At 57.1% G+C, this 23283-nt stretch overlaps 1 protein-coding gene across 15 annotated transcripts in view; it reads right to left on the bottom strand.

Annotated features, from left to right (window-relative positions):
* TNXB (tenascin-X) overlaps positions 1 to 23283 on the bottom strand; it is a 66943-nt gene that overhangs the window by 32126 nt on the left and 11534 nt on the right. For 11 of the 15 annotated variants that reach the window (XM_021098332.1, XM_021098335.1, XM_021098330.1 and 8 more), the window contains exons 5-17: positions 20446 to 20602; positions 20001 to 20264; positions 18440 to 19201; positions 16711 to 17079; positions 15376 to 15669; positions 13147 to 13437; positions 12469 to 12774; positions 10238 to 10603; positions 9508 to 9834; positions 5493 to 5798; positions 3470 to 3769; positions 1398 to 1685; positions 814 to 1122 (exon numbers count right to left, since the gene is read on the bottom strand). In XM_021098332.1, the coding sequence (XP_020953991.1) occupies positions 814 to 1122; positions 1398 to 1685; positions 3470 to 3769; positions 5493 to 5798; positions 9508 to 9834; positions 10238 to 10603; positions 12469 to 12774; positions 13147 to 13437; positions 15376 to 15669; positions 16711 to 17079; positions 18440 to 19201; positions 20001 to 20264; positions 20446 to 20602 (4339 nt within the window). 15 annotated transcript variants of the gene reach the window in all.

A 23283-nucleotide genomic window follows, 5' to 3' on the forward strand; every position in this document is an offset into this window, starting at 1 on the left:
GGGTGACTGGTCTGTCACTGCACCAAGACTCTTCAAGAGGAGGGAGGGAGGGAGGGAAAGAGACGAAGGCAAGAGGCCAGCAATCCAGAGGACCAACGACTGATACCCAGGGATGAATTTCAAAAGCACTGTGCTAAGTGCCAGAAGCCAAACACAAAAGTCTAGTATTGTCTGATTCTGTTAAATGATTCTGTTAGATGAAATGCTTAAAAAGGTAAAACTGTAATGGAGAGAAAGCAATGAGTAACTGCCAGAAGCTGGGTTGGGAGAAACTGACTGCAAAAGAGAGGAGGGAAACTTCTGGAATGTTTTATATCTTTGTTACAGTAGTGGTCTCATGACTTATACATTTCACCAGACTCACTGAATTATGCACATAAATCAGTAAATGTTATTGTATATAAATTCTGCCTCTAGGAATTCCATCGAGGCTCAGCAGAAATGAATTGGACTAGCATCCGTGAGGACACAGGTTTGATCCCTGGCCTCACGCAGTGGGTTAAGGATCTGGTGTTGCTGTGAGCTGTGGTGAGGGTCGAAGACACGGCTTGTACCCCGAGTTGCTGGGGCTGTGGTGTGAGCTGGTAGCTACAGCTCTGATTTGACCCCTAGCCTGGGAACCTCCATATGACACGGATGCAGCCCTAAAAAGCAAAAAGCAAAATAAATAAATACATACATAAATAAAATAAATTCTGCCTCTATAAAGCCTTTCCCTCCAAGAAGAGGAACAGGAAGCTCAGAAGTTGTGGGCTCCATCAGACCAGGAGGGGCCGGGAAGGAGGGGCAGCGCACATGGCCAGCTGCACTCACCGGTCACGGCGATGGCGGAGAGGGGACCCACACGCTTGCCCTCATACAGCCCGTAGAGCAGCAGCTTGTACCTGCGGGCAGGGTCCAGGTCCGAGACAGTCACCTCCCTGAGGCTGCCCTCCACGGGCACCACCTGGGGCTGCCCGTCCCTGTCCTTGTACTGAACCACGAAGGAGTCAAAGTGGCCTTCAGGGACCGCCCACGAGAGAACCACAGAGTCGGACGTTACGCTGGTCACCTCCAGCTCCTCCCCCAGACGGGGTTTTGAGGGACGCTTTGTTCCAGCCTCATCCACAGCCCGCCGAGTCTCTGAGATGGGGACACAGAGAAGAAATGGTGAATTGTTTCTGGAAGCCTGGGCAACCCTGAAGGGAAGGCCCAAGAGGTTAAAGTCAGGGCTGTGCCAGGGCGACGTCCCGCAGGGCTGGTTCTCTGGGCTCGTGTAAGGAGATGGGGCTGGATCCCAGCCAGATCGGCCGGAGCCAAACAACAACCTCGAGGGCAGCCACCACAAAGGACCACACGCGACCCGTCTAGGGGGTGGGGGGTCCCAGCAGAGATGCCTCTGGAGGGGCGGGCTTCACCTGTGGTGCCCTCGCCCGTGAGGGGGCCATGGCGCCTCTTGCCCAGGAGCCCGTAGAGGAGGAATCTGTACTTGCGGCCGGCATCCAGTGGGGCCACGGTGACTGAGCGCTCGTGGCCCTCCACGGGCACCACCTGGGGCCCGTCCCTGTCCTTGAACTGGACCACAAAGGAGTCGAAGTGGCCCTCGGGGACCGTCCAGGAGAGGTGCAGCGAGTCTGGGGTGGGGTCTGTCACCCACAGCTCCCCAAGGCGGGGCGGGGCTCCTGCGCTGGCATCACTTCGGGGCACTGACAGAGAAGAAAGGGTCTTGTGTTTGGTTTTTTTTCCAAAATGACTGCTTGACTGCCTCCCCCTGAAGTTGGAAAAACCCAGAACTGCCCAAATGATCTGTGCTTCCCCCAAATATTTCCATCACCCTCCTGTGCCCACCACCATCCCCAACAGCAGCGCCTCTGTCCTCTTAACCGGTGCAGGGAGGGGTCTTCTGTCCCAACACATCCCTGCCAGAGGAGACTCCCTACTTTCTGCCCATCTTGTTCCTCCTGCCGTCCAGACTCTAACCACTGACCAGAGACAATTTCTTCGGCAGGTGTAGCTTATTATGATAACCAGACTCAGTCTGGTTTTCTTGTTTGTTTGTTTTGGGTTTGGGGTTTTTTTTTTTTTTGGCTTTTTAGGGCTGCACCTGTGGCATATGTAAATTCCCAGGCTAGGAGTCAAATCAGAGCTGCAGCTGCCAGCCTTCACCACAGCCACAGCAACGCCAGATCCAAGTCTTGTCTGCGACCTACACCACAGCTCACAGCAACGTCAGATCCCAGACCCATTGAGCAAGGCCAGGGATCAAACCTGCATCCTCATGGATACTAGTCGGGTCCGTTAACTGCTGAGCCATAAAGGGAACTCCTCTTTTGTTGCATTTGAAAAGCCTGCCTCGTCCCAAGCAGATGGGAACCAGGGAAATGGGGCCAGTTCCTGGATCAGTTCCCCCTACTGACGTTTCCCCAATTCTCATAATTCCTACTTCTGTTGAACAGGAGAAGCTCCTTCGGAGCCCTTCCTGGAAGTTGAACTATGAGAAACAGGGGGGCTGGGAGGCAGGGGAGGGAGCCTGGAGCCATTCCCACCTCCCTCGGCCTTGCGGGTCCTCGGCCCTGTGTGGCCATCGCGTCCTGAAAGTTCTTTCCTCTGACACTGACCCAGTTTCCTACTGGCCCAGGCACACTGGGTCCCCTATCTGCCTCCCCAGAGGGACCCCTTTCCTCCTCGCCCTCTTTGTGGAGCCTCAGAAACTGGGGACCAGAGGAGCCCAAGACCGACTGCCCAGCCAGGCCCAGTCAGGCCAACCCAGCCATGCCCTTTCCTGGCTTTTGGTCCAGACCCTCCCCTGCCCCTGGGGGCTCCCTGTTGCCAGAAAACTCTCACAACAACAATGCCGTCAGCGTCCTTGCTGTCCAGGAAGGCAAAAGGCCAGCTCCTTCTCAGGCCTCGGATGGCTTCTTGGGGAGAAACCAGATCCTTCCCCTGTCTGAGCTCCCCATCTTCTCCTCGCACTGCCCCCCCAACATAGGCAGCCTCCGCTCCTCCACCAGGTCCTGTGAGGGTCACCTCCATCGTAATGTCCTACGTCCCCACCAGCTGTCTTCCCCTGGGGACCTGTGATGTCCCCAGGACCCTTGGATTTCCCTAGGGTCCCATCAGAGCACAAACTGTGCATTCCTTGGTCAAAGAAAGCAAACAGACCAAGTCTAGGAGTTCCCATTGTGGCTCAATGGTAACGAACCCAGCTAGTATCCATGAGGACATGAGTTTGATCCCTGGCCTCACTCAGTGGATTAAGGATCTGGTGTTGCTGTGAGCTGTGGTAAAGGCTGGCAGCTGCAGCTCAGATTTGGTCCCTAGCCTGGGAACTTCCATATACCACGGGTGTGGCCCTAAGAAGCAAAAAACAAAAAAAGAAACAGAAGAGGTTGCTGAAGGGGAGACCTGGCAGAAGGGTGAGGAGACAGGGCGGTGTGAGGACGGGCAGCAAGGCTGGGATCTCAGGCTCGCCTCCCCGGGCCCCTCTCACCTGTCTTTGCCTCCACAGACACTGGGCTGCGCCGTTTCCCATCCTGGATCCCAAAGAGCAGGAACTTGTACTTCCTGTTCGGCTCCAGGTCAGGGACGGTGACCTCATGCTGGTCTGCGGCCACAGGCACCACCTGAGGCTGCCCGTCCCTGTCCTTGTACTGGACCACGAAGGAGTCGAATTCGCCCTCGGGGACCGTCCAGGAGAGGCCCACGGAGTCCGGAGTCACGTCTGTCACTGTCAGCTCCCCCAGGCGTGGCTCCGGGGGCGGCTCTGTGGCTGGGGCTGGAGGGACGGGGGCTAGGATCCAGGAAGACAAAGAACAGAGCTGAGATTCCAGTGGGAGAATTAACCCCTCATGGGCCTCAAGGGGCCTTAAACTGAGATGAGAAACAGTCGCATCTCTATCATCAATGACCTCTAAGTGAAATGTAGCATCTCCTTTGAGGAAGAACATAGGAAAAACCAGCCACAGTGGTACTAACATGGCTTGTGACTCCATCACCAGCAGGGATCACAGAGGCTGTGGCATCACCTGAGGACTAGTGCAGAAACTTCAAAATACTGTTTACTCTCAGCACTGCTTCTAAATGTGGGTAGGGTTATCACACATGCCACGAAATTTTGCTATTTAATGAACTAACAATCAAGTTCCTATATTACTAAATCATCTTTTTTTTTTTTTCTTTTGCTTTTTAGGGATCCATCTGTGGCGTATGGAAGTTCCCAGGCTAGGGGTCAAATCCGAGCTGCAGCTGCCAGCCTATCCCACAGCCACAGCAATGCCAGATCTGAGCCCCTTCTATGACCTACACCACAGCTTGCAGCAATGTTGGATCCTTAACCCACTGAATGAGGCCAGGGATGGAACCCACATCCTCATGGATACTAGTTACGTTCTTAACCTGCTGAGCCACAACGGAGACTCGTAAATCACCAATTTGAATTTTAAGATATTTTGATAACTGGGTATCCACATAACTGGTTTCCTTTGTAATCCCATGCCTTTTATTTTGTAGATTTTAAAACATTGCTCTGAGGAGTTCGCATCATGGCTCAGCAGAAACAAATCTGACTAGTATCCATGAGATGAGGATGCAGGTTCTATCCCTGGCCTTGTTCAGTGGGTTAAGGATCCAGCGTTGCTGTGAGCTTTGGTCCATAGGCTGCAGACGCAGCTCAGATCCTGCACTGCTGTGGCTGTGGGGTAGGCCAGCGGCTACAGCTCCGATTTGACCCCTAGCCTGAGATCCTCCATATGCCGAGGGTGCGGCCCTGAAAAGACCAAAAAAAAAGAAAAAAAAAAAAACAACCTTTGCTCTGAAAGGGCTCATCAGATTCACTAGACACCGGCTACAGCTCCGATTTGACCCCTAGCCTGAGATCCTCCATATGCCGAGGGTGCGGCCCTGAAAAGCCAAAAAAAAAAAACCAAAAAAACAAACAAAAAAAAACCATTGCTCTGAAAGGGCTCATCAGTTTCACTAGACACTGAAGTACAAAAGTGGTGGCAGCTTGTGCCTAGGTAGCATGAGGGGTGGGGAGAAGCTGGGAGCCAAGAGCCAGAGCCACTGCCCTGAGGGAGGAAGACTCTGGTTGGGCCAGAAGGGAACACAGCTCAGGCCCGGGGGCCAAGGGCCTCTGAGAAGAGATTCAGGGGATGTGTGTTGTTTAACCCCAATGACAAAGCAGGGGAGGTGGTAGCTGGGTCCAAGTCACAGCAGGGTTGTAAAGCGAGGGGAGGAAACAGCTGTGGGGAATCAGAGAGAGAGTCTGGCTGGATTTAGGTCAGATGAGAGGAAGACAGCCCTGCTGGGGAGGAGGCGGAGTGGAGACGGAGACTGGTCGGCAGGGAAGGTTCCAGCTCAGGAGAGGAGCCAAGGGGTCAGGGAAAGGACTCGGGTGCCCGTGACCCGGGAAGGACTTATGGGGGTCACTGAGGCAGGACCCACGGGCGAGGCTGGGGGCAGGGGCGACTCTGGGTCACTGGGGATGGGAACTGCCTTGACGGGCCCTCACTCACCCGTCACGGCTACCACAGAGAGGGGGCCCACACGCTGCCCATCATGTAGCCCATACAAGTTCATCTTGTATTTGCGTGCAGGCTCCAGGCCGGGGACAGTGACCTCACGCTGGTCTGCAGCCACAGGCACTGTCTGGGGCTGCCCGTCCCTGTCCTTGTACTGGACCACGAAGGAGTCAAACTGGCCCTCAGGGACGGTCCACACGAGGCCCACAGAGTTGGGGGTCACATCTGTCACTGTCAGCTCCCCCAGGCGTGGCTCCTGCGGGGGCTCGGTGGCTGGAGGAACCTCTTCCGGTTCTGGAGCTGCGACAGAAAAGGTGGGAGGCTATTAGGAAAAGCCCCTTGGCCCCTTGGTAGTAACTTTTCCCATTGTTTTTGTGGTACCCACGGGGTGGTTCTGATGTAAGACTACACTGATTGGCAACATCTGTCTGGCCACCAACCCTTCTCTGAGTCCCTGCCAGAATCTGGGGCTGTGCTTGGGTGGAGGGCTGTCAGCCACCACTGAGACCCTGGGAACGTGTCTGAAGTTCCATCTGGCTCTGAAGGGCATCGCTGGCTCCAAGCCCTCCCATCCAGACCTTGCCCGTCCCTCCAGACCGGTGCTAGCTCAGCATCTGATGTCTCAAACTCAACAAGTTTGAAACCAGGCTCAGGAGCTGTCCCTACACCTGCTCCCTCCACCCCCTCCCACCTCACCGCAACCACAACTTCATTCTCAGGGTCGTGCCTGGGTCCTCTCATCCACCCCACATCCAGCCGCAAGTAAGTTCTGTTGGCACTACCTTCAGAAGCTGCACCCGACCCCCAGCTCCCCTGCCACCACCTCCACGGGCTTGTACTGGATTGGAGCACAGTCTCCGAAATCACCTCCCTCCCTGCCTCACCCCTTCCCTCTGTTCCCCACTGTTAACACATTAGTCAGAGCCTGTTTACTGCAATGGCTTTCTTCTCGCTCAGAGCAAGAGCCAAGTTTTTCTTTCTTTCTTTTTTCTTTTCTTTTTCCCTTTTTACGGCCACACCTGCAGCATAAGAAGTTCCCGGGCTAGGGGTCAAATCCAAGCTGTAGCTGCCAGCCTCCACCACAGCCACAGCAACGCTGGATCCAAGCTGTGTCTATGATCTACACTGCAGTTTGGGGCAACGTTGGATCCTTAACCCACTGATTGAGGCCAAGGATCAAACCCACATTCTCACGGACACTATGTCGGGTTCTTAACTCGCTGAGCCACAACAGCAAACTCCCAAAAGCCAAGTCTTTACAGTGACCTGAGGCCCGACCTGTTTATCCCTCACATCGCAAAACATTCCAAAACATTCCTCAATGATCCACAGATGTCCAGGCACCTTCCCTCTTCCCCCGAAGCCTACTGGCTCGTCCTCTCCCTCCTGCAGGTCCTCTTTGAGGTCCTTTCCCGTGCCCTCCCTGCCTGCTCACCATCTCACCGACCAGGCCTTGCTCTTCTCACCAGTGCTTGTCACTGTCACAGACACTCCATGCACTTTGGTGCTCATCTCTCTCTGATCGAAAGTGAGCTTCCAGCAGGAGCTTTGCCTTATTCACTGCTGTGTTCACGGCCATGCCGGATTCTTAACCCACTGAGCAAAGCCAGGGATTGAACCTGCAACCTTATGGTTCCTAGTTGGATTCGTTTCCACTGTGCCACGATGGGAACGCCTAAATCTGCATTTTAATCTCTACAGCCCAGGTTTAATCCCTGATCTGGGAACTGAGATTCCACATCAAGCCAATGTACACTGTGGCCACACACAAAAAAGACTAGGCTCCATACAAATAAAACCTGCTTTCAAAATGGGCTGGTGGGAGTTCCCTTGTGGCACAGTGCATTAAGGATCCAGTGATGTTACTGCAGTGGCTCAGGTCACTGCCTTGGCATGGGTTCAATCCCTGGCCCAGGAACTTCCACATTCTATAGGTGTGGCAAAACAAAACAAAACAAAACAAAAAAAAAAACAAAACCAGGGAGGATGAGCGGGAGTGACCAGCATGTACTGAGCTTCTTCTGGGTACAGGTGCCAGGCCAGGCAGTATATATCTTTTTTTTTTTTTCTTTTTATGGCCAAACCTGCTGCATATGGAGGTTCCCAGCCTAGGAGTCGAACGGGAGCCACAGCTGCCAGACTAATCCACAGCCACAGCAACACCGGATCAGAGCCACATCCATGACCTATGCCACAGCTGGCAGCAACATCAGATACTTAACCCACTGATGGAGGCGAGGGATCGAACCTGTGTCCTCATGGATGCTCGTCGGATTCGTTTCCGCTGAGCCACAACGGGAACTCCCCTTTCCCAGTTTAGAAATGTTTCTAAAGCCACATGCTAGTTCTTCTAGCAACAATTCAGCACATTCTGTGTTCCAGGTGCAGCCCATGGGTCAGCTCAGTGGCTCCACCACCCTTCTGAACTGATAATGAGCACCCTCATGTAGCTAAGAACTGGGGAAGCCAGGAATGGAACTGTTTCTCCAATTCCAAGACTCGGTTGTCCTTGACTGCACCACCGTGGGCGGTGCCTGACACAGTCCATCCTCCCCCCGCAGACAGACAGACTGAGGGTGACCCTAAGAGAAATCTGGGCCTGGCACGAGCCTCTTCCCTGCTCCTGCGGGCCTGCAGGAGAGCGACTCAGGAGGGCTTTCCCCTCTCCCTACTCTCTGTGCTGACTGATAAAAGAAAAGAAATTGGGAGAGGAAGGTTCTAGAAACTAAATGAATCAAGTCCCTGTGAGAAGTACAGAAACCTTGCTCTGGGAACTTGTTTTTCTGCTTTTTAAAATCTTTCCTGGAGTTCCTGTCATGGCCCAGAGGGTTAAGAATCCGAGTAGTATTCATGAGGACGCAGGTTTGATCCCTGGTCTCAATGAGTGGGTTAAGGATCCGGCATTGCCATGAGCTGTGGTGTAGGTCACAGATGTGGCCTGGATCCCGACTTGCTGTGGCTGTGGTGTAGGCCAGCGGCTGTGGCTTTGATTCGACCCTTAGCCTGGGAATTTCCATATACTGTAGGTACAGCCCTGGAAAAAACAAAACAAAAAAACCTTTCCCATTATATTAAAAGCTGCTTTGAAAAAGAAAAAGCTGTATCTTTGTTTCAGTAACTAAGAGAAAAAGAGATGCCCTTTGCTGGGACCAAGCTGGGCAGGTGAGCAGGAGGGCCCCAGAGGCCTGCGGGGGATTTGGCCCTCTGCACTGGGGCTCTGGAGAGCAGGTGCCCAGACTGGTCCCTGTGCTGACTGAGTGGCCCTGTACCTGGGTGGAAGGGACATTCTCCCTGGCTCCAGGCACTCACTGGATGAGTAATAAAGTTTTGGGATTTCCCGTCATGGCTCAGTGGAAATGAATCTGACTAGGATCCATGAGGATGCAGGTTTGATCCCTGGCCTTGCTCAGTGGGTTAAGGATCCGGCGTGGCTGTGAACTTTGGTGTAGGTCACAGATGTGACTCGGATCTGGCATCACTGTGGCTGTGACACAGGCCAGCGTCCACCCCTAGACTGGGAACCTCCATATGCACTGGTGCAGCACTTAAAAAAAAGAAAAGAAAAAGAAAGAAAGAAAGTTTCCAGGTGCACAGGTGCACTGGGGAAGAGGCCCATGGCTCAAGCACATTCTGACCATCTAAGAAACGGAACCAGCCAAAGGGGACAGAGCAGACCCAGAGTAAGGACAAATATAACAGTCATGGCAGCAAATGCTGAGAGCACATGTCTTCTGTGTCAGGACCATTCTTAGTCTGTTAACTCATTTAATCTCACAACAGTTTTGTGAGGTAGGCAGTATTATCCCCATTTTACAGATGAGGAAACAGGCACAGAAAGTTTAAAACTTGCTCAAGGTCGTGTAGCTGGTCGTAGTCCAGTCTCCAGTGAACTATTCTTTCTAGTTCTTCCCCAAGCTCCTGTTCCATTACAGCAAGGGAGGCCACTGCCACAGGGAGGCCGGTTGCCACGGGTGGGAGGAAAACAAACAAGGGCCCCGCCCTCACTCACCGGTCACACCCACGGTGGACACAGGGCCCACGCGCTGCCCCCTATGTAGGCCGTACAGGTGCATCTTGTACTTGCGTCCAGCCTCCAGGCCCTCAACTGTCACCTCGCTCTCCTCGCCCCCGACACGCACCACCTGGGGCCCGGCCCTGCCCTTGTACTGCACGGTGAAGGAGTCAAAGTGGCCCTGGGGGACCGTCCACGAGAGGCTCAGAGAGTCCGGGGAGGATCCTGTCACCGTCAGCTCCCCCAGGATGGGCTCCTCGGGGCGTTCCGTGGGGCTGGGGGTCTCCTCCATCTCCGTGGGGCTGGGGGTCTCCTCCTCGGCAGCTGAGAAGAGAGACACAGACAGGGTGAGCCAGGGTCCCTGGGAGATGTCCTGGGGTCTCCTCCCACACTGTGACCCCCACTCAGGCCCCAAGGTCAGTTCAGAGGAGCCCGTCCTTGGGCCCGGGTGGTCCTGGTCAGCTGGCAGCTCACAGACACACCCAGAGCCTCCGGGCTCAGCTGGGGGACCAGGGCAGCCACCAGCATGGCTCCCAGAGGCCGTTCTCTACCCGGGAGGACCCGCCGGTCTCAGGCAGCCCAGGAACTGGGCTGGGGGGGGGCGGGCACAAAGGGCAGCATGGCTCAGCCTCCAGCAGAGGGGCCTCCTGAACCCCAGTCACCCACCACCTGAGAGAGGCTGACCCTCCCATGAGGCCCCACCCTGGGGCTTCCAGGCTCCACTCACTGGTCACCCCGATGACAGAGACGGGGCCCACGCGCTGGCCGTCGTGGAAGCCGTACAGGTTCATCTTGTACTTGTGGTCGGGCTCCAGGCCCGAGATGGTGACCTGGTCCTCGTGCCCTGGGACCCGCACCGCCTTGGGCTGCCCGTCCCCGTTCTTGTACTGCACGGTGAAGGAGTCAAAGTGGCCCTGGGGGACCGTCCACGAGAGGCTCAGAGAGTCCGGGGAGGATCCTGTCACCGTCAGCTCCCCCAGGATGGGCTCCTCGGGGGGTTCCATGGGGCTGGGGGTCTCCTCCATCTCTGTGGGGCTGGGGGTCTCCTCCTCCTCTGAGGAGCTGGGGGTCTCGTCCACAACCTCCTGGGGGGCTGAGAGAACAGATCAGGTGATACAGGCTTTAAGGGTGACATGCTTTGCTGGCGATGCTCACTGTGACAATAAAGCACAGCCAGCAGACGCTCTTCAAGCTGTTGGCCTAGGGGTTTCTGCAGCCTTTATATTAGCCATTCAGTAACTCATCAGAGGAGACAGGGCTCAGACAGGCCCCCAAACCCCATTGTGTACTGCTGGCCCACTCACACTGGGGTTTCTGTGGGAGTGGGGGGTTTCATGTCTGAGAAAGGAGGTGAGATGGGAAGAGAGGAAACTGAGGAATCCTACACTGTGTTCATGGACAGCACTGACCTCAGGGAAGTGAGTGGGCAGTGAGGCCTCTTCCCACCTGCGTTTCTCCCTTTTGGCTCCTGCTCCTCCCCAGGGCTTTCCAACTGCCTGCCTGCCGCTCATCTGGGCAGGGATGGCATGTGCTCTGGCTGAGGCCTCCCCGGACAGTCGTGCCCCTCCCTCCACTTCAGATAAGAGCAGGAGAAAGATTCGGAGATGGGGGTGGAGGCTGGGGAGGGTCCTGCTGGTCCCTGGCTGGGGTTAGAATCACGGCTCCAAGGGCATCCGTCCCTGTCTGTGGCAGCCAGGTCTTTGCTGAGGCTCCGTGGGGTGGAGACACTGGTGCAAGGGAAGCCAGCCTTTCTGTGACCCAGCCCCCCAGTCCATGAGGGACTGCTCAGGGGACAGGAAACTGAGGAGGCAGCAGGCAAGAATGACAACCCAGGCAAGGATGGGGAAGGTGGGAAGTGAGGAGAAAAAAAAGATATTGTGAAGTAAGACAGCTGGGGAGAAATAGCAGCTCATGCTTCATAGCAGGGATTTTTGTTTTGTTTTGTTTTGTTTTGTTTGTCTTTTTAGAGCCACACTCGTGGTGCATGGAAGTTTCCAGGCTCGGGGTCGAATCGGAGCTGCAGCTGCCAGCCTACACCACAGCTCACAGCAACACCAGATCTTTAACCCACTGAGTGATGCCAGGGATGGAACCCAGATCCTCATGGATACTGGTCGGTTTCTTAACCCACTGAGCCGCTACAAGAACTCCCTTCAGTAGCACCTTTGATGTGCCAGGCTATTCCAAGTGTCATATGTACATTAACTCATTAATTCTAACAGCTCTATGAAGCAGTTACCATTATTATCCCCATTTGATAGATGAGAAAGCTGAGGCCCAGACAGGTTCAGTAACTTGTACAAGATCCCAGAGCTAGGATTAAAGTCCAGGCAGTTGGCTCTGGAGCCCATGCCCCAGCTCCCCAATCCAGTGCCATTTCCTGGCTGTGTAGCCTCGTGGTTGGGAGCATGGGCCCAAGGAGGAATGCAGGAGGGGGTGGGGGGGCACTGGAAGTGAGCCATCTGCCCCACTCCAAACTGGCTGGGAATCAGGGCGCCGGGAGCTGTGGGAGGCTGCGGGAACGTGGCCCTCATGTCCCTTGGGTTTGCCAGCTCTGAGCAGAGCAGCCATGGTGGAGGGTGTGGGCAGCAGGCAACGGAAGCTCAGGAAAGACCACAGCCTGAGCCAGAGGAAGAAGGCCGGCAACGCCCGTGGCGGAAGAACACAGTGGCTAAGGATGTCTAGGGGGAGGACAGCCTGGGGTGGAGGGATGAGTCCCAGTGCTCAGAATGGGGGAAATGGGGCCTGTTCGAGATGGAGAAGCTGGGCCAAGAAAGAAGTTAGGGGTTCGCAGGTGGCCACGAAGCTCTGGGACATGGGGAAGAGGAGGGTGGAGGCTTTGGCTGAACTGGAGACAAGAAAGAGAAGGCGGAGGCGGGTGCGAAGGATCCTGGACCAGGTCCCATTCAGTGGGCTGGGGGTTGGCAGGGGAGGGAGGCCCAGGCCACCCCGACTCACCTGTGGCGGCCACCACGGACACAGGTCCCACGCGCTGCCTGCCGTGAAGCCCATAGAGGTTCATCCTATACTTCCGGTCGGACTCCAGGCCGGGGATGGTGACCTCGTTCTCATCCCCCTTGACGGGCACGACCTGGGGCCGCCCCTGCGCATCCTTATACTGGACCGTGAAGGAGTCGAAAGAGCCCTGGGCCACCGTCCAGGATAGACGCAGGGAGTCTGGGGTAGTGCCAGTCACCGTCAGCTCCCCCAGCAAGGGCTGCTCGGGGGATTCCTGGTGGTGGGGCTCCTCTCTCTTCTCTGGGGCTGTGAATAGGAAGACCAGGGCAGGGCTGAACTGGCAGAACCCTGGGATGGGGGCCTGGGGTCCAGAGGGGTTGTCACACCCTGGCGTGCACGCGGGGGTGGGCGGGGGGGCTCTACCTGATTAGCATGAGCACTGAACCCCTGAGATGGGGAGCACAGCCAGGGTATGACACACCTGGGCCTTGGGGAGCAGCCGAACGGAATGAAAGGGGCCCAGCAGAGTGGGGGAGGCTGGCTGGCCCTGAGCCCCAAAGCAGGGTGAGGACGTGGAGTCTGCCATCTCGCTGGGCGGCCCTAGCTGGCTCCTGGCTGAGGGCCAGCGTGTGAAAGACTGGGAGGGGTCACATGGGGACGTAGGTGGCTGCCACTCACCAGTGGTGCCATCGGCCGTGAGGGGGCCGTGCCGCTTCCTGTTGGCAATCCCGAACAGAGTGAACCTGTACTTGTGCTCAGGGTCCAGGGGGGAGACAGTGACCGAGCGCTCGGGACCTTCCACAGGCAACACCTGGGGTCGTCCATCCCTGTCCCTGTACTGGACCACGAAGGAGTCAAACTGGCCCTCGGGGACAGTCCAGGAGAGGTGCAGCGAGTTGGGGGTGGGATCTGTCACCCACAGCTTCCCCAGGCGGGGTGGAGTCGCTGGGCCGGGATCAGTCTGAGGCACTAGGAAGAGGGAGTAGAGAGAAAGAAGGGGCATGAGTCAAAGGGGAAGGGAGAAATCCATCTTCTATAGAGGGATGCTGTGTGAGGTTGCGTGGGCTGTTCATTGCACGAAGGCGCATGACTGAGGGAGCACCGAGGGACTGAAATCCCGCCAGCACTTTGCTCACCAAGCTGTGTACTAAGTCTTCTTTGGTGCAGCACAAAAATACTGTATGGGGAAGTTCCGGGTGTGGCTCAGTGGTAATGAACCTGACTAGTATCCGTGCGGATGCAGGTTCCATCCCAGGCCTTGCCCAGTGGGTTAAGGATCTGACGTTGCCGTGAGCTGCGGTGTAGATTGCAGATGTGGCTCGGATCCTGAGTTGCTGTGGCTGTGGTGTAGGCCAGCAGCTGTAGCTCTGATTCAACCTCTAGCCTGAGAACTTGCATATGCTGCGGGGGTGGCCCTATAAAACTAAAATAAAATTTTAAAAAAGCACCGTATGGACTAGTGTGGCCCTGACTCGTTCAGCAGCCTGGGGAGGGGCTTCAGAGAGAAGGAGGCCCAGCCAGCCCCTTTCAGGTCTCCATGGCCAGGAAAGTCTTCCAGCACAGCTTCTACTGCTTCCAGGCCTAACGACTAGCTGGTTTCTTCCCCAAGACAGAGAAGCTCAATCCTTGGAGCATTTTCCTGTGGGAGAGCCTCCCACACCTGTGCTCTGGGCCCCCTCCCTCCCTCCCACCCTTCACTCCCTGGGCTGCGCCATCCGCATTTACACAAGGTCCTCCAATCGGCCGCAGCCGCACCGGGCCCTCCAGCCTCCACCCTCCCTCTTTGCTCTTGACAGCCAGCCCAGATTCCAGAAAGAGATGTCTACACTGCTTGTAGTCATGTCCTCACCTCCATCACCCTCCCGATCCAGCTCCACCCTCCACCAGCAGCTCCACCAGCAGGGTCAGTGGTGACCTCGCTAAGTCCTGTGCACGCTCTATAGGACTGAATCACTCCTACGGAATCTGACACGTCTGACCACACCCTTTGTTTTGGCATCCCTTCCCCCAGTTCACCCCTCAGGCTGCCCAGCAGGCTCCTGTCCTCTGCTCATGGCCACCTCCAGGGTTCCAGTGGCCCTGTCGTCCCCCGACCCAGGCTTCTGTCCACTGGGACACCCACAGCCCCTCATCAGGCCTTTTCTCTGTTCTCCAGGCCCATGAAGGCAGCAGGATAATCCCCACGGCCGCACCATGTTCTGCTTAAGTGACCCTGCCCTCCCTGCGCCTGGATTCTCCTCATCTATAAAATGGACATGACTCACGGGGCTGCTTAGAGGGATTAAACATTGAGGATACACATCTTGAACACGTGACACGTAACAAACGCTAGATGTTTAAGTAAGAGTCCCGCACTGCACTGTCCCTCACACCCGCCGTTCCTTGCCTTGGGGAACAGGACTGCCCGACCCAGAAACAGGGACCTCCTCACTCTCCCTCACTTCCTCTGGCCAGCCTCATGGCCACCACGCCAGCCAGGCCACCATCAGCCATTGCCACTTCCTAACTCACTTCTCCAGCTATCCTCTGCGGCAGCCTCGGTGTTATTTCTAAGACAGATGTTGAATCATGTCACTCTCTCACTTAAAGCCCATCAGAGGCCCCCTAGGGTCCTCAAACGAGGTCTAAGCCACCTGGACACATGAGATCAGTGGCCTCAGTTCCCAGGTGACCTCTCCCCCCTCCAGAGGAAAGAGATTTCACTTTGATTCTCTTACCCTCACTCCTGCCTCGTTCTCACAGCTCTGTCTGCCTGACCCACGACAAATTTCCCTTCAGGATTCATCTCAGATACCACCGCCTCTAGGAAGCCTTCCTGGAGTTCCCAAAGCACTGGGGAGACCCTCTTCAGGACCCCACAGAGGGCAGGGGCAGGGGCAGGGGTGGGGTGTGACCGCGCTCACTCACTGATCTTGGCTTCAGCCACCAGGGGGCCGTGCCTCTTCTTGCCCACGAGCCCATACAGGACGAATTTGTACTTGCGGCCGACTTCCAGGTTGGAGATGAGGGCTGAGCGCTGGGGACCCTCTACAGGCACCACCTGGGGCTGGTCCCTGTCCTTGTACTGGATCACGAAGGAGTCGAACTCGCCCTCGGGGACCGTCCAGCGCAGAAGCAGGGAGCTGGAGGTTATGTCGGTCGCTGTCAGCTGGCCCAAGCGTGGCGGGGCCATGGGCTTCTCAGGCTTCTCCCCATCCCTGTCTGGGGTGTGGGGGACAAAAGCAAAGCAGGTGGGCTCAGCCACTGCCTGGCCCCAGTCTCCTTCCCTCTCCTCCGCCCACGGGCTCACCCAATCGTGGACAGCTCCCTCCCTCCAAGCCTCCATTTCCTCTGGGACCAGCTTTTCTGTGAAGCAAAGTGGGGTATTTCTCCCCAGTCTCTGCTCTGGAGTGACAGCTTTGGCTCTTCCCTTGTGACAGCTTCCCCACCCCTCACAGGGGCCCCCCTTCCTCCTCACACCAGGATCTTTGGGGAGTTTCAGGTCCCCAGGGTTCTTCCTGAGAGTTCAGCACTTCCCCACCGCTGTTCGGCCTAACTTCTCTTCCCCGCCACCCTCTTCCCAGTGGTGACCTCCGTCTGGAGTCGCTGGGAGAGCTGGCTACCCCATCCCATAAAGAGGGATCAGGGGAAAAGTGAGAGCCAGGAACTCAGGCTCCTGCACTGGCTCCACACACCTCACCCATCATCTCAAGTCCTGATGGCCATGGGGTGCCCGACACCCAGGAACCTCCGCCCGTAGGGGAACTGACTGAGGGGACCCTGCAGTGCTGTCCTCTGCAGGCTGGGCTCCCAGGGCAGGGGTAGTACCACCGTCCTAACTGGCAGGGGCTTGAGGGAAGGCAACGGGAGGAGGGGGCTGAGGGGGAGTACCCTCAGGACCAGAGGCCTTCCCACACCTGCCCTGGGAGATGTAAGGGGCCGATCGGAGATCAGGAAGTGGAGGCAGGTCACAGGGCAAAGAAAGCTGCAAGTGGAGAGCCAGGAGCCCACAGCCTCTCTCCTGGAATCGTTGTCCCAACCTCCAGCTTTTCTGCTCCCCTCCCCAACCCACCCTATCATTGTTCTAAGACCCCCTCCAGCCCTCTTGCCTCTGAACTCTCAATTCCTTTTCTCTCCTTGTTTCTCCTACCATCCTGACCGGAACAGCCCTGCCCTTCAATCTCCAGCCCATCTCTGAAGCCCTAATGGCCCAGCCCCTCCCCCAACCTCAGGACACAGGCCTTGAGCAGAATCAGGATGTACCCATAATGCCTTGGTAGATGAGAGGGGCAGAGGGCTCGCCCCCAGGAGGGACCCCACGAAGTGACAGCTCATAGGGGGATCCAGGAGGGGGTGAGGGCATCAGAGCCTGACGGACATCCCCTGGCAGTAGTTCCTCGTGTGGCCCTGGCCCTTCGGGCACCCGGAGACGCAGCTGGAAGTGGTCAAAGGTGTCAGGCTGGGCGGTCCAGGCCACGCGGAGACGCCCTGTCTTGTCTTTGCCCAGCACCCTCAACTCTCCCAGCTCCTGGGGGCGCTGCTGCAGGACGGGAGCCTGGGCGCCTTGAGTTGTTGAAGGGCCAGAGGGAGGAGGCTCATCAGTGGCTCCCAAGAGGCCAGAGGGAGAGGACCCTGGGAAAAGGCAGGGCGAGAAAAACAGAAGAGTCTAGAATGACAGCCAGAAAGGAAAGCCCAGCTCTCAGATTCTGCCCTCTAACCGCTAAGAGCCTACAGACCCTCCCTTTTCTGCTCCTGGGTCACTTCATCCTCCAAAGGTCCACCAGAGTCCTGCACAGACAGGCCTGCAGGGGACAAATTAAAGAAAGGAAGTCTGGGAGTTCCCACTGTGGTGCAGCAGGATTGTCAGTGCCTTGGGTGCACTGGGACACAGGTTCGATCCCCAGCCTCACACAGTGGATTAAGGATCTAGCGTTGCCACAGCTGTGGCTCAGGTCATGACTGTGGCTCAGATCTGATACCTGGCCCCGGAACTCCATACGCCATGGGGCAGCCAAAAAAAAAAAAAAAAAAAAGGAGAAGAAGAAAAGAAACAAAGCCTGCCATCCCTCCCTCCACGAGGCTCCTATGACCTCCAGCCCCCACAGACACCAGGTCCCTCCCACAGCACCCCCTCCCCATTGGGTGGTGGTCTCAGCTTCCATTAGTGCTGCAGTGAGAAGCCTGGAAGAGAGGAGGAACGGTGGTGTTAGGGAAGGAAGATGCAAGAGAGGGTGGGGAGTAGAGAAGAGGGGGGAGAGGGGGCGGGGTGGACATCCAGCTCAGATGGCATCTGGGCCCTATGGGGGAAGAAGAGGTCCCCAACCCTCCCCATGGCAGTCACAGGGCGCCCCTTCCCTGAGCCCCGACATCATTCCTGTGGGAGAACAAGCGTGAAGGGAGCCAGAAGGTCTGGAAGAGCAGCTCAAGAAACAGTGGTTTCGCCTCTCACATATACATGCTGCCTGATGGCTTCAAGGCCACCCCCTAGAAGTTCTGATGTGTCCCCTTTGAGGTCAGGGCCAAATTGTGGAAAATAGTAACCACTGACCACAGTCCTCAGCCACCCTCACCACAGTGAGTCATCGTGGGGAACCACAATTTTCATTCCCTACCCCACCCAAACTGCTCCAGCGGGAGTCTTTGCAGACACTGCCCCTCCCACCAAATGCCCCTTCCGTTGCCTAGAACGGCTTTCTGGCAGAAGCTCCCCAGGAACCCACGTGAAAATCAGGGAGCCCCAAACACCAGGGCTCTTAGGCCTTGGGCATCCACCGGGACCCTAGGGGTGGAGGGGACTTCTGGAGACACAGGAAGTCGTGCTCTGTTGTGGGGGTCCCTGGGAGCCTGGACCAGTTAGGGCTTGAGGGCAGAAGGGCGTGGCTGGGTGGCAGTCTCAGCAGCGAGGCAGTGGGGGGAACTCGTGGATGCAGACTGCAACCGCAGGCAGATGGGGGGCAGGGGATGGGTGGTTCCGAGGCCCCACCCACGCTACCTGTGGTGGTGATGAAGGCGTAGGACTTGGAGGTCTGCCCTGCCCGCACCCCGTGGACCTCCACGTGGTAGGTGGTGCCGGGCCTGAGATCGGGTAGGCTGACGGTGCGCGTGGTGCCCGGCACGGTCAGCTCCCCGCCAGGACCCTCTGCGGGCGGCTGGGGCCGCCAGCGCAGCACCACGCGCTCAAAGTGGCCGCGGAGCCCGTCGAGGGACACGAGCAGCGCGCCGTCGGCGGAACTGCCCAGCACCTCGGGCTTGGGGTGGCGGGGCGCAGCCCCCCGGTCGACGCCTTCGGGCGAGAGGCCGTGGGTGCCCTGGTTGGAGTCCCGCTTCCAGGTGCCGGAGTCGGGGCTGGCGGTGGGGCGGGGGCGACGGGGCGGGGACGCGGGGGAGCCGGCGGGGGCGGCAGCCGCCAGGCGACGCCGCTGCAAGTATTCGTGGATGTAGCGCGCCACCGACGTGTAGGTCTGGTTGGCCCGCAGTGGGTAGCCGTGAGCCCGCAGGTGTTGCTCCAGGTCCCGCACGGTGCCGCGGAAGCGGCTCAGCTCGGCCGTCAGGTTGCCCCACGGCCGCCGAGGGGGCTGAGGCGGGCTCTGCCCAGGCCGAGACTCCTCCGGCCCCTCCTCCGCGGGCCGCGGGGGCCGAGGGGGCCGAGGGGGCCGAGTGGGGCGCGGGGTGCGCGAGGCCGGGGCCGGCCGGGGCCGGGGCTGGGGGGACGGGGCTGGGGGGTGCGCCTCCGCGTAACCGTAGTGGCCTGGTGCTGCCAGGGCGGAAAAAGGGGGAGGGGGAGAGCGGGTCAGAGGCAGCCCCCCCACCAATCCCTGCACTCCTCCCCACTGCAGTCCTGCCCTCCGTCCCTCCCCCGCGAGCCAGAGGCCTCTTCCCTGGGCCCCAGCCCCACCTGGAAAGAGAGAAAGGAGTTAGTGTCCCCGGAACCCTCACCCCTCGCCCTCCAAGCCTGCCACTCTTGGTGCCCTAGAAAGAAAAAACCAGCGGGTGGGGCCCTGTGTCTGAGGGAGAGAACAGGGCGTGGGAGGGAGGCTGTGAGCTACAGCGAGGTGGGCTCCCTCTGTCACAGGAAAAGAAAAGAAAGATCCGGGCAGCTGTTAAGAGACCTTGAGGGTTAGTGGAAAATTACTACTGAGCGCTACCCACCCCCCACCCCAATCCTCAAGTCAACAGGAGTGCTGATCTCTAATCTGCCTAATTCCAATCCTTACAAGATCCGACCACTGACTGAGCCCAAGGGCTGTCCCTGTGCCCAAGTTTGGACCAGAACCTCCCCCATTTGGGTGGGTCAGACAGCTTCTCCTATTCACAGCGTCTCTCCAGGAGGCAGCTCCTCCCAACCCCCAACCCGCAGCCTTCCTACAGGACTCCAGGCACCCAAGGACTGTCTCCCCTGAGCCCTTGGGCCAGAGCCAGGCCCCCCGCGGGCGCTTTGAGACCACCACACACCCCCTCAACTTCATCCCGAGGAGCCTCTGACCTCTACCCGAGGGCTCCCAAGGAAGGGGCTCCTAGGCTGGGAAACTTCCCTGACCCTTGGCCAGGCATACCTGTGTTGGCCCTGACAGAAGCCGGGTAGCTTACTGCCTGGCCCCGCTCGGCAGTGACGGTCACCACGTATTCTACACCTGGCATCAGGCCGGTCAGCAGCGTCCCGTCCGCCTCGGATGGCACTTCCAGCCGCACCCTCTGGTTGCCAGCGCTGACGTAGGACACCACGAAGCGGTCCACCTCGGCCTGAGGCCGAAGCCAGTTGAGCTCCAGCGTGGTGGGTGTCACAGCCACCACGCGGAGGTCCTGGGGGCCGTCAATCACTAGCCAGGTTAGAGAGAGGTGGGATCAGTTGGGAGTTCGGTTCTGCAGTCACCCATTTTCCTTCTACGACTGCTGCCCCAAGCCAATCCCTCCCCTGCCTTCTTAGAGGGCATAGTCCCAGCTGCCCCTCTCAAATCCAGATCACCCCCCAGGACCCGGCCCCTAAGCTCCAGTTCTCACTGGTGGTGATGGTCTTGGAGGCAGGAGGGCCCCAGTTAGTCCCTCGAAGGGCACGGACAGTGACCTGGTACTCCTGACCAGGGGCCAGTCCTCTCTGGTCATAGGCTGAGGCAGAGCTGGGCACCCGTGCTGTGAACGGGGGGCTCACCCCCTCTGTCTGCAAGAGAGAGCACCAGGCGGATCAGGGCTGGCAATCTTGCCCCTGCCACTTTTGTCCCTGCCTCTTTATCCTTTATTTTATTTGTTTTGCCTTTTGTCTTTTTAGGGCCGCACTCATGGCACATGGAGTTTCCCAGACTAGGGGTCTAATCGGAGCCGTAGCCGCCAGCCTACATCAGAGCCACAACAACGTGGGATCCAAGCCGCGTCTGCGACCTACACCACAGCTCACTGCAACGCAGGATCCTTAACCCACTGAGCGACGCCAGGGATGGAACTCGAAACCTCATGGTTCCTAGTCAGATTCGTTTCTGCTGCACCACAACAGGAACTCCCTATCCTTTATTTTTTTTTTTTTTTGGCTGTCATGCAAAATTTCCTGGGCTAGGGTCTGAACTTGCATCACAGCTGTAACCAGAGCCACAGCAGTGACAGTGCCAGATCCTTAACCCACTGAGCCCCCAGGGAACTCCTCCCACCTTTTTTTTTTGCTTTTTAGGGCCACACCTGTGGCATATGGAAGGTCCTAGGCGAGGGGTTGAATCGGAGCTGCATCTGCAACCTACAACACAGTTCACAGCAATGCCAGATCCCTAACCCACTGAGCAAGGCCAGGGATCCAACCTGCATCCTCAGGGATACTAGTTGGATTTGTTTCCACTGCACCACCACGGGAGCTCGGGACACTCCTCTTTATTGTTTCTTTCTCCACTTCCAGGCAAAGTCAACATGGGACGGTGAAGAACTTGGCCCCATGCAGCTGCTGAGCGTGGGTGGTATCAGCAAACACATCTAAAATACTTACTGCATGCCAGGTACTCTTCAAGGCTTTTTCCATGTATGGACTCACTTAATTCTTTAAAGAATCTCATGAAGTAGGTCCTATTATTCCCATAGGATAGATGAGGAAAGTGAGGGACAAAAGGATTCAGTGCCTTGTCCGAGGTCACCAACCCCAAGAAAGCGGCAGGTATTTAAACCCAAGGAATGTGACCTGAGAGCCCCCTGTTACGGACACTACCTTTGTGGCTGTTCATCAGCTGTCTGCTGATTGTCAGAACTCAACCTGACACACGCCAGGCCTCTCCTTCTGGCTCCCCCACTCCCACCCCACAACCCTGACCATCTGGGCACGAGGGGGCTTCTCCTAAGCCCACTGCTGTCGTAAGATGACAGGACTGAGGGCTGCTACCTCAAGTCTCACCTCCTCCTAAAGCCCCAGCCTGAGCCTCCCCACAGACACCTGCTCTTGGCCATGTGATCTGGGTGTGTGTCCCATTTCGTGACACTTCCTTTTGGGTATGTGTCTCCTCAGCAGGGTTATAGGCCCCCTCGAACACAAGGCCCGCCTGCTCAAAATTCCACAAAAAAACGTTTCTGATTTTGGACCTGGCCTCATTCTGGGCACTGGAGACGCAGAAATAAAAGATACGGTTGTTGTCCTCGGGCAGCTCAGGCTCTCACAGCCTAAGGTATGGCCGCATCTTAAGTGGAATTAGATCTCCACCCAAAGCTCCATGTACAGTTCACCCCTGCAAGGAAACTACTCTCTTTCAAGTATCCATTTTGGGTATTACGACTCTTTGCGGTGACCCCACCGAAAATCTGCCAGCCCCTGCTCCAGGCAGGGTCTCCTGGGGTGCCAGCCACGGGAAAACAGGAGGAACGGACATCTGTGAGCAGTCTAGCGGTCCAGCCTTTTGCTGGGCTGGCTAGCTAGGACAGCTAATAAGGACGCTTTGTTCCTCTTAGCTCTGTTGGCTGTTATGGGGACACCTCCATTCAGCCAAGTAGGATTGGAAATTTCAAAAGGTACTCTCCTAAACCAAGAGAACTGTGGGGAAAGCAACACAGTAAATACCAAAGTATAAAACCAGATGAGAGGCCACGTAGAGATTTCTGGGTTGGGGATGAAATAAAGCTTTGTTAGAGTTTTCTTGGCTGGAAAGGTTTCCCGGGCTCACCGGAGCCCCATCCTTCTCCTACTCACTCTGCCCTAGGCTCCCCCAGTCTAGGAGGCCTTGGGTTGGCCTCACCTCAAGACTTGTGGGGTCCTCATCCTTTCTAGAACTTCCTCTCTCTCCTCTTATTCCCCCGACCCACCCCCCGCCCCCCACCAGCCCCCTTGACTCCCCCCTAATGATGTCTGGTCCTTTCAGTGAGGCGAGTCCATCCCGAGTTCTCCTTCTCCCTTCAGACCACTCACGTGAACCTTTGAGACACTCCATAGACCATCCTGAAGTCCATTTGGGAACAGTCCCCTGGAAGTCCTACTATCAGTCTCACCCCCATCTCTCAGGACCATCTGTCTGGTCTGAGGCTGGCGGCTTTCTAGCCAGATGCTGGCAGCTGGCTATGCCCCTTGGTGAAAGCTTGGCTGCTTCACTGATTGTCCTTGGCAAGTTTCTAACTCTGTTCTCACTCCCAACCTCACGGCCCCAGACGGGGGACTGCACCTCGGCTGGTCCCTGGACTTTACCTCACTCTGACCAGACCCAAGTATACACTTTTTTCTGAGGCTGCAAGGTCCTGTGTCCCAGTGAAAACATGGAAAAGCCCGAGTGTCCAGGCTGTGGAATATTCCCCAGACTGTTCAGGGTTTCACCTCCCTCAGCTTCCTCAGGCTTTTGCTCTCATGTTCAGAGAGAAGGCTGTGTTTGGCAAAATAGCAACAGTGGT

The sequence above is a fragment of the Sus scrofa genome, chromosome 7, assembly GCF_000003025.6.
Source record: "Sus scrofa isolate TJ Tabasco breed Duroc chromosome 7, Sscrofa11.1, whole genome shotgun sequence".
Classification (NCBI taxonomy): Eukaryota; Metazoa; Chordata; class Mammalia; order Artiodactyla; family Suidae; genus Sus; species Sus scrofa.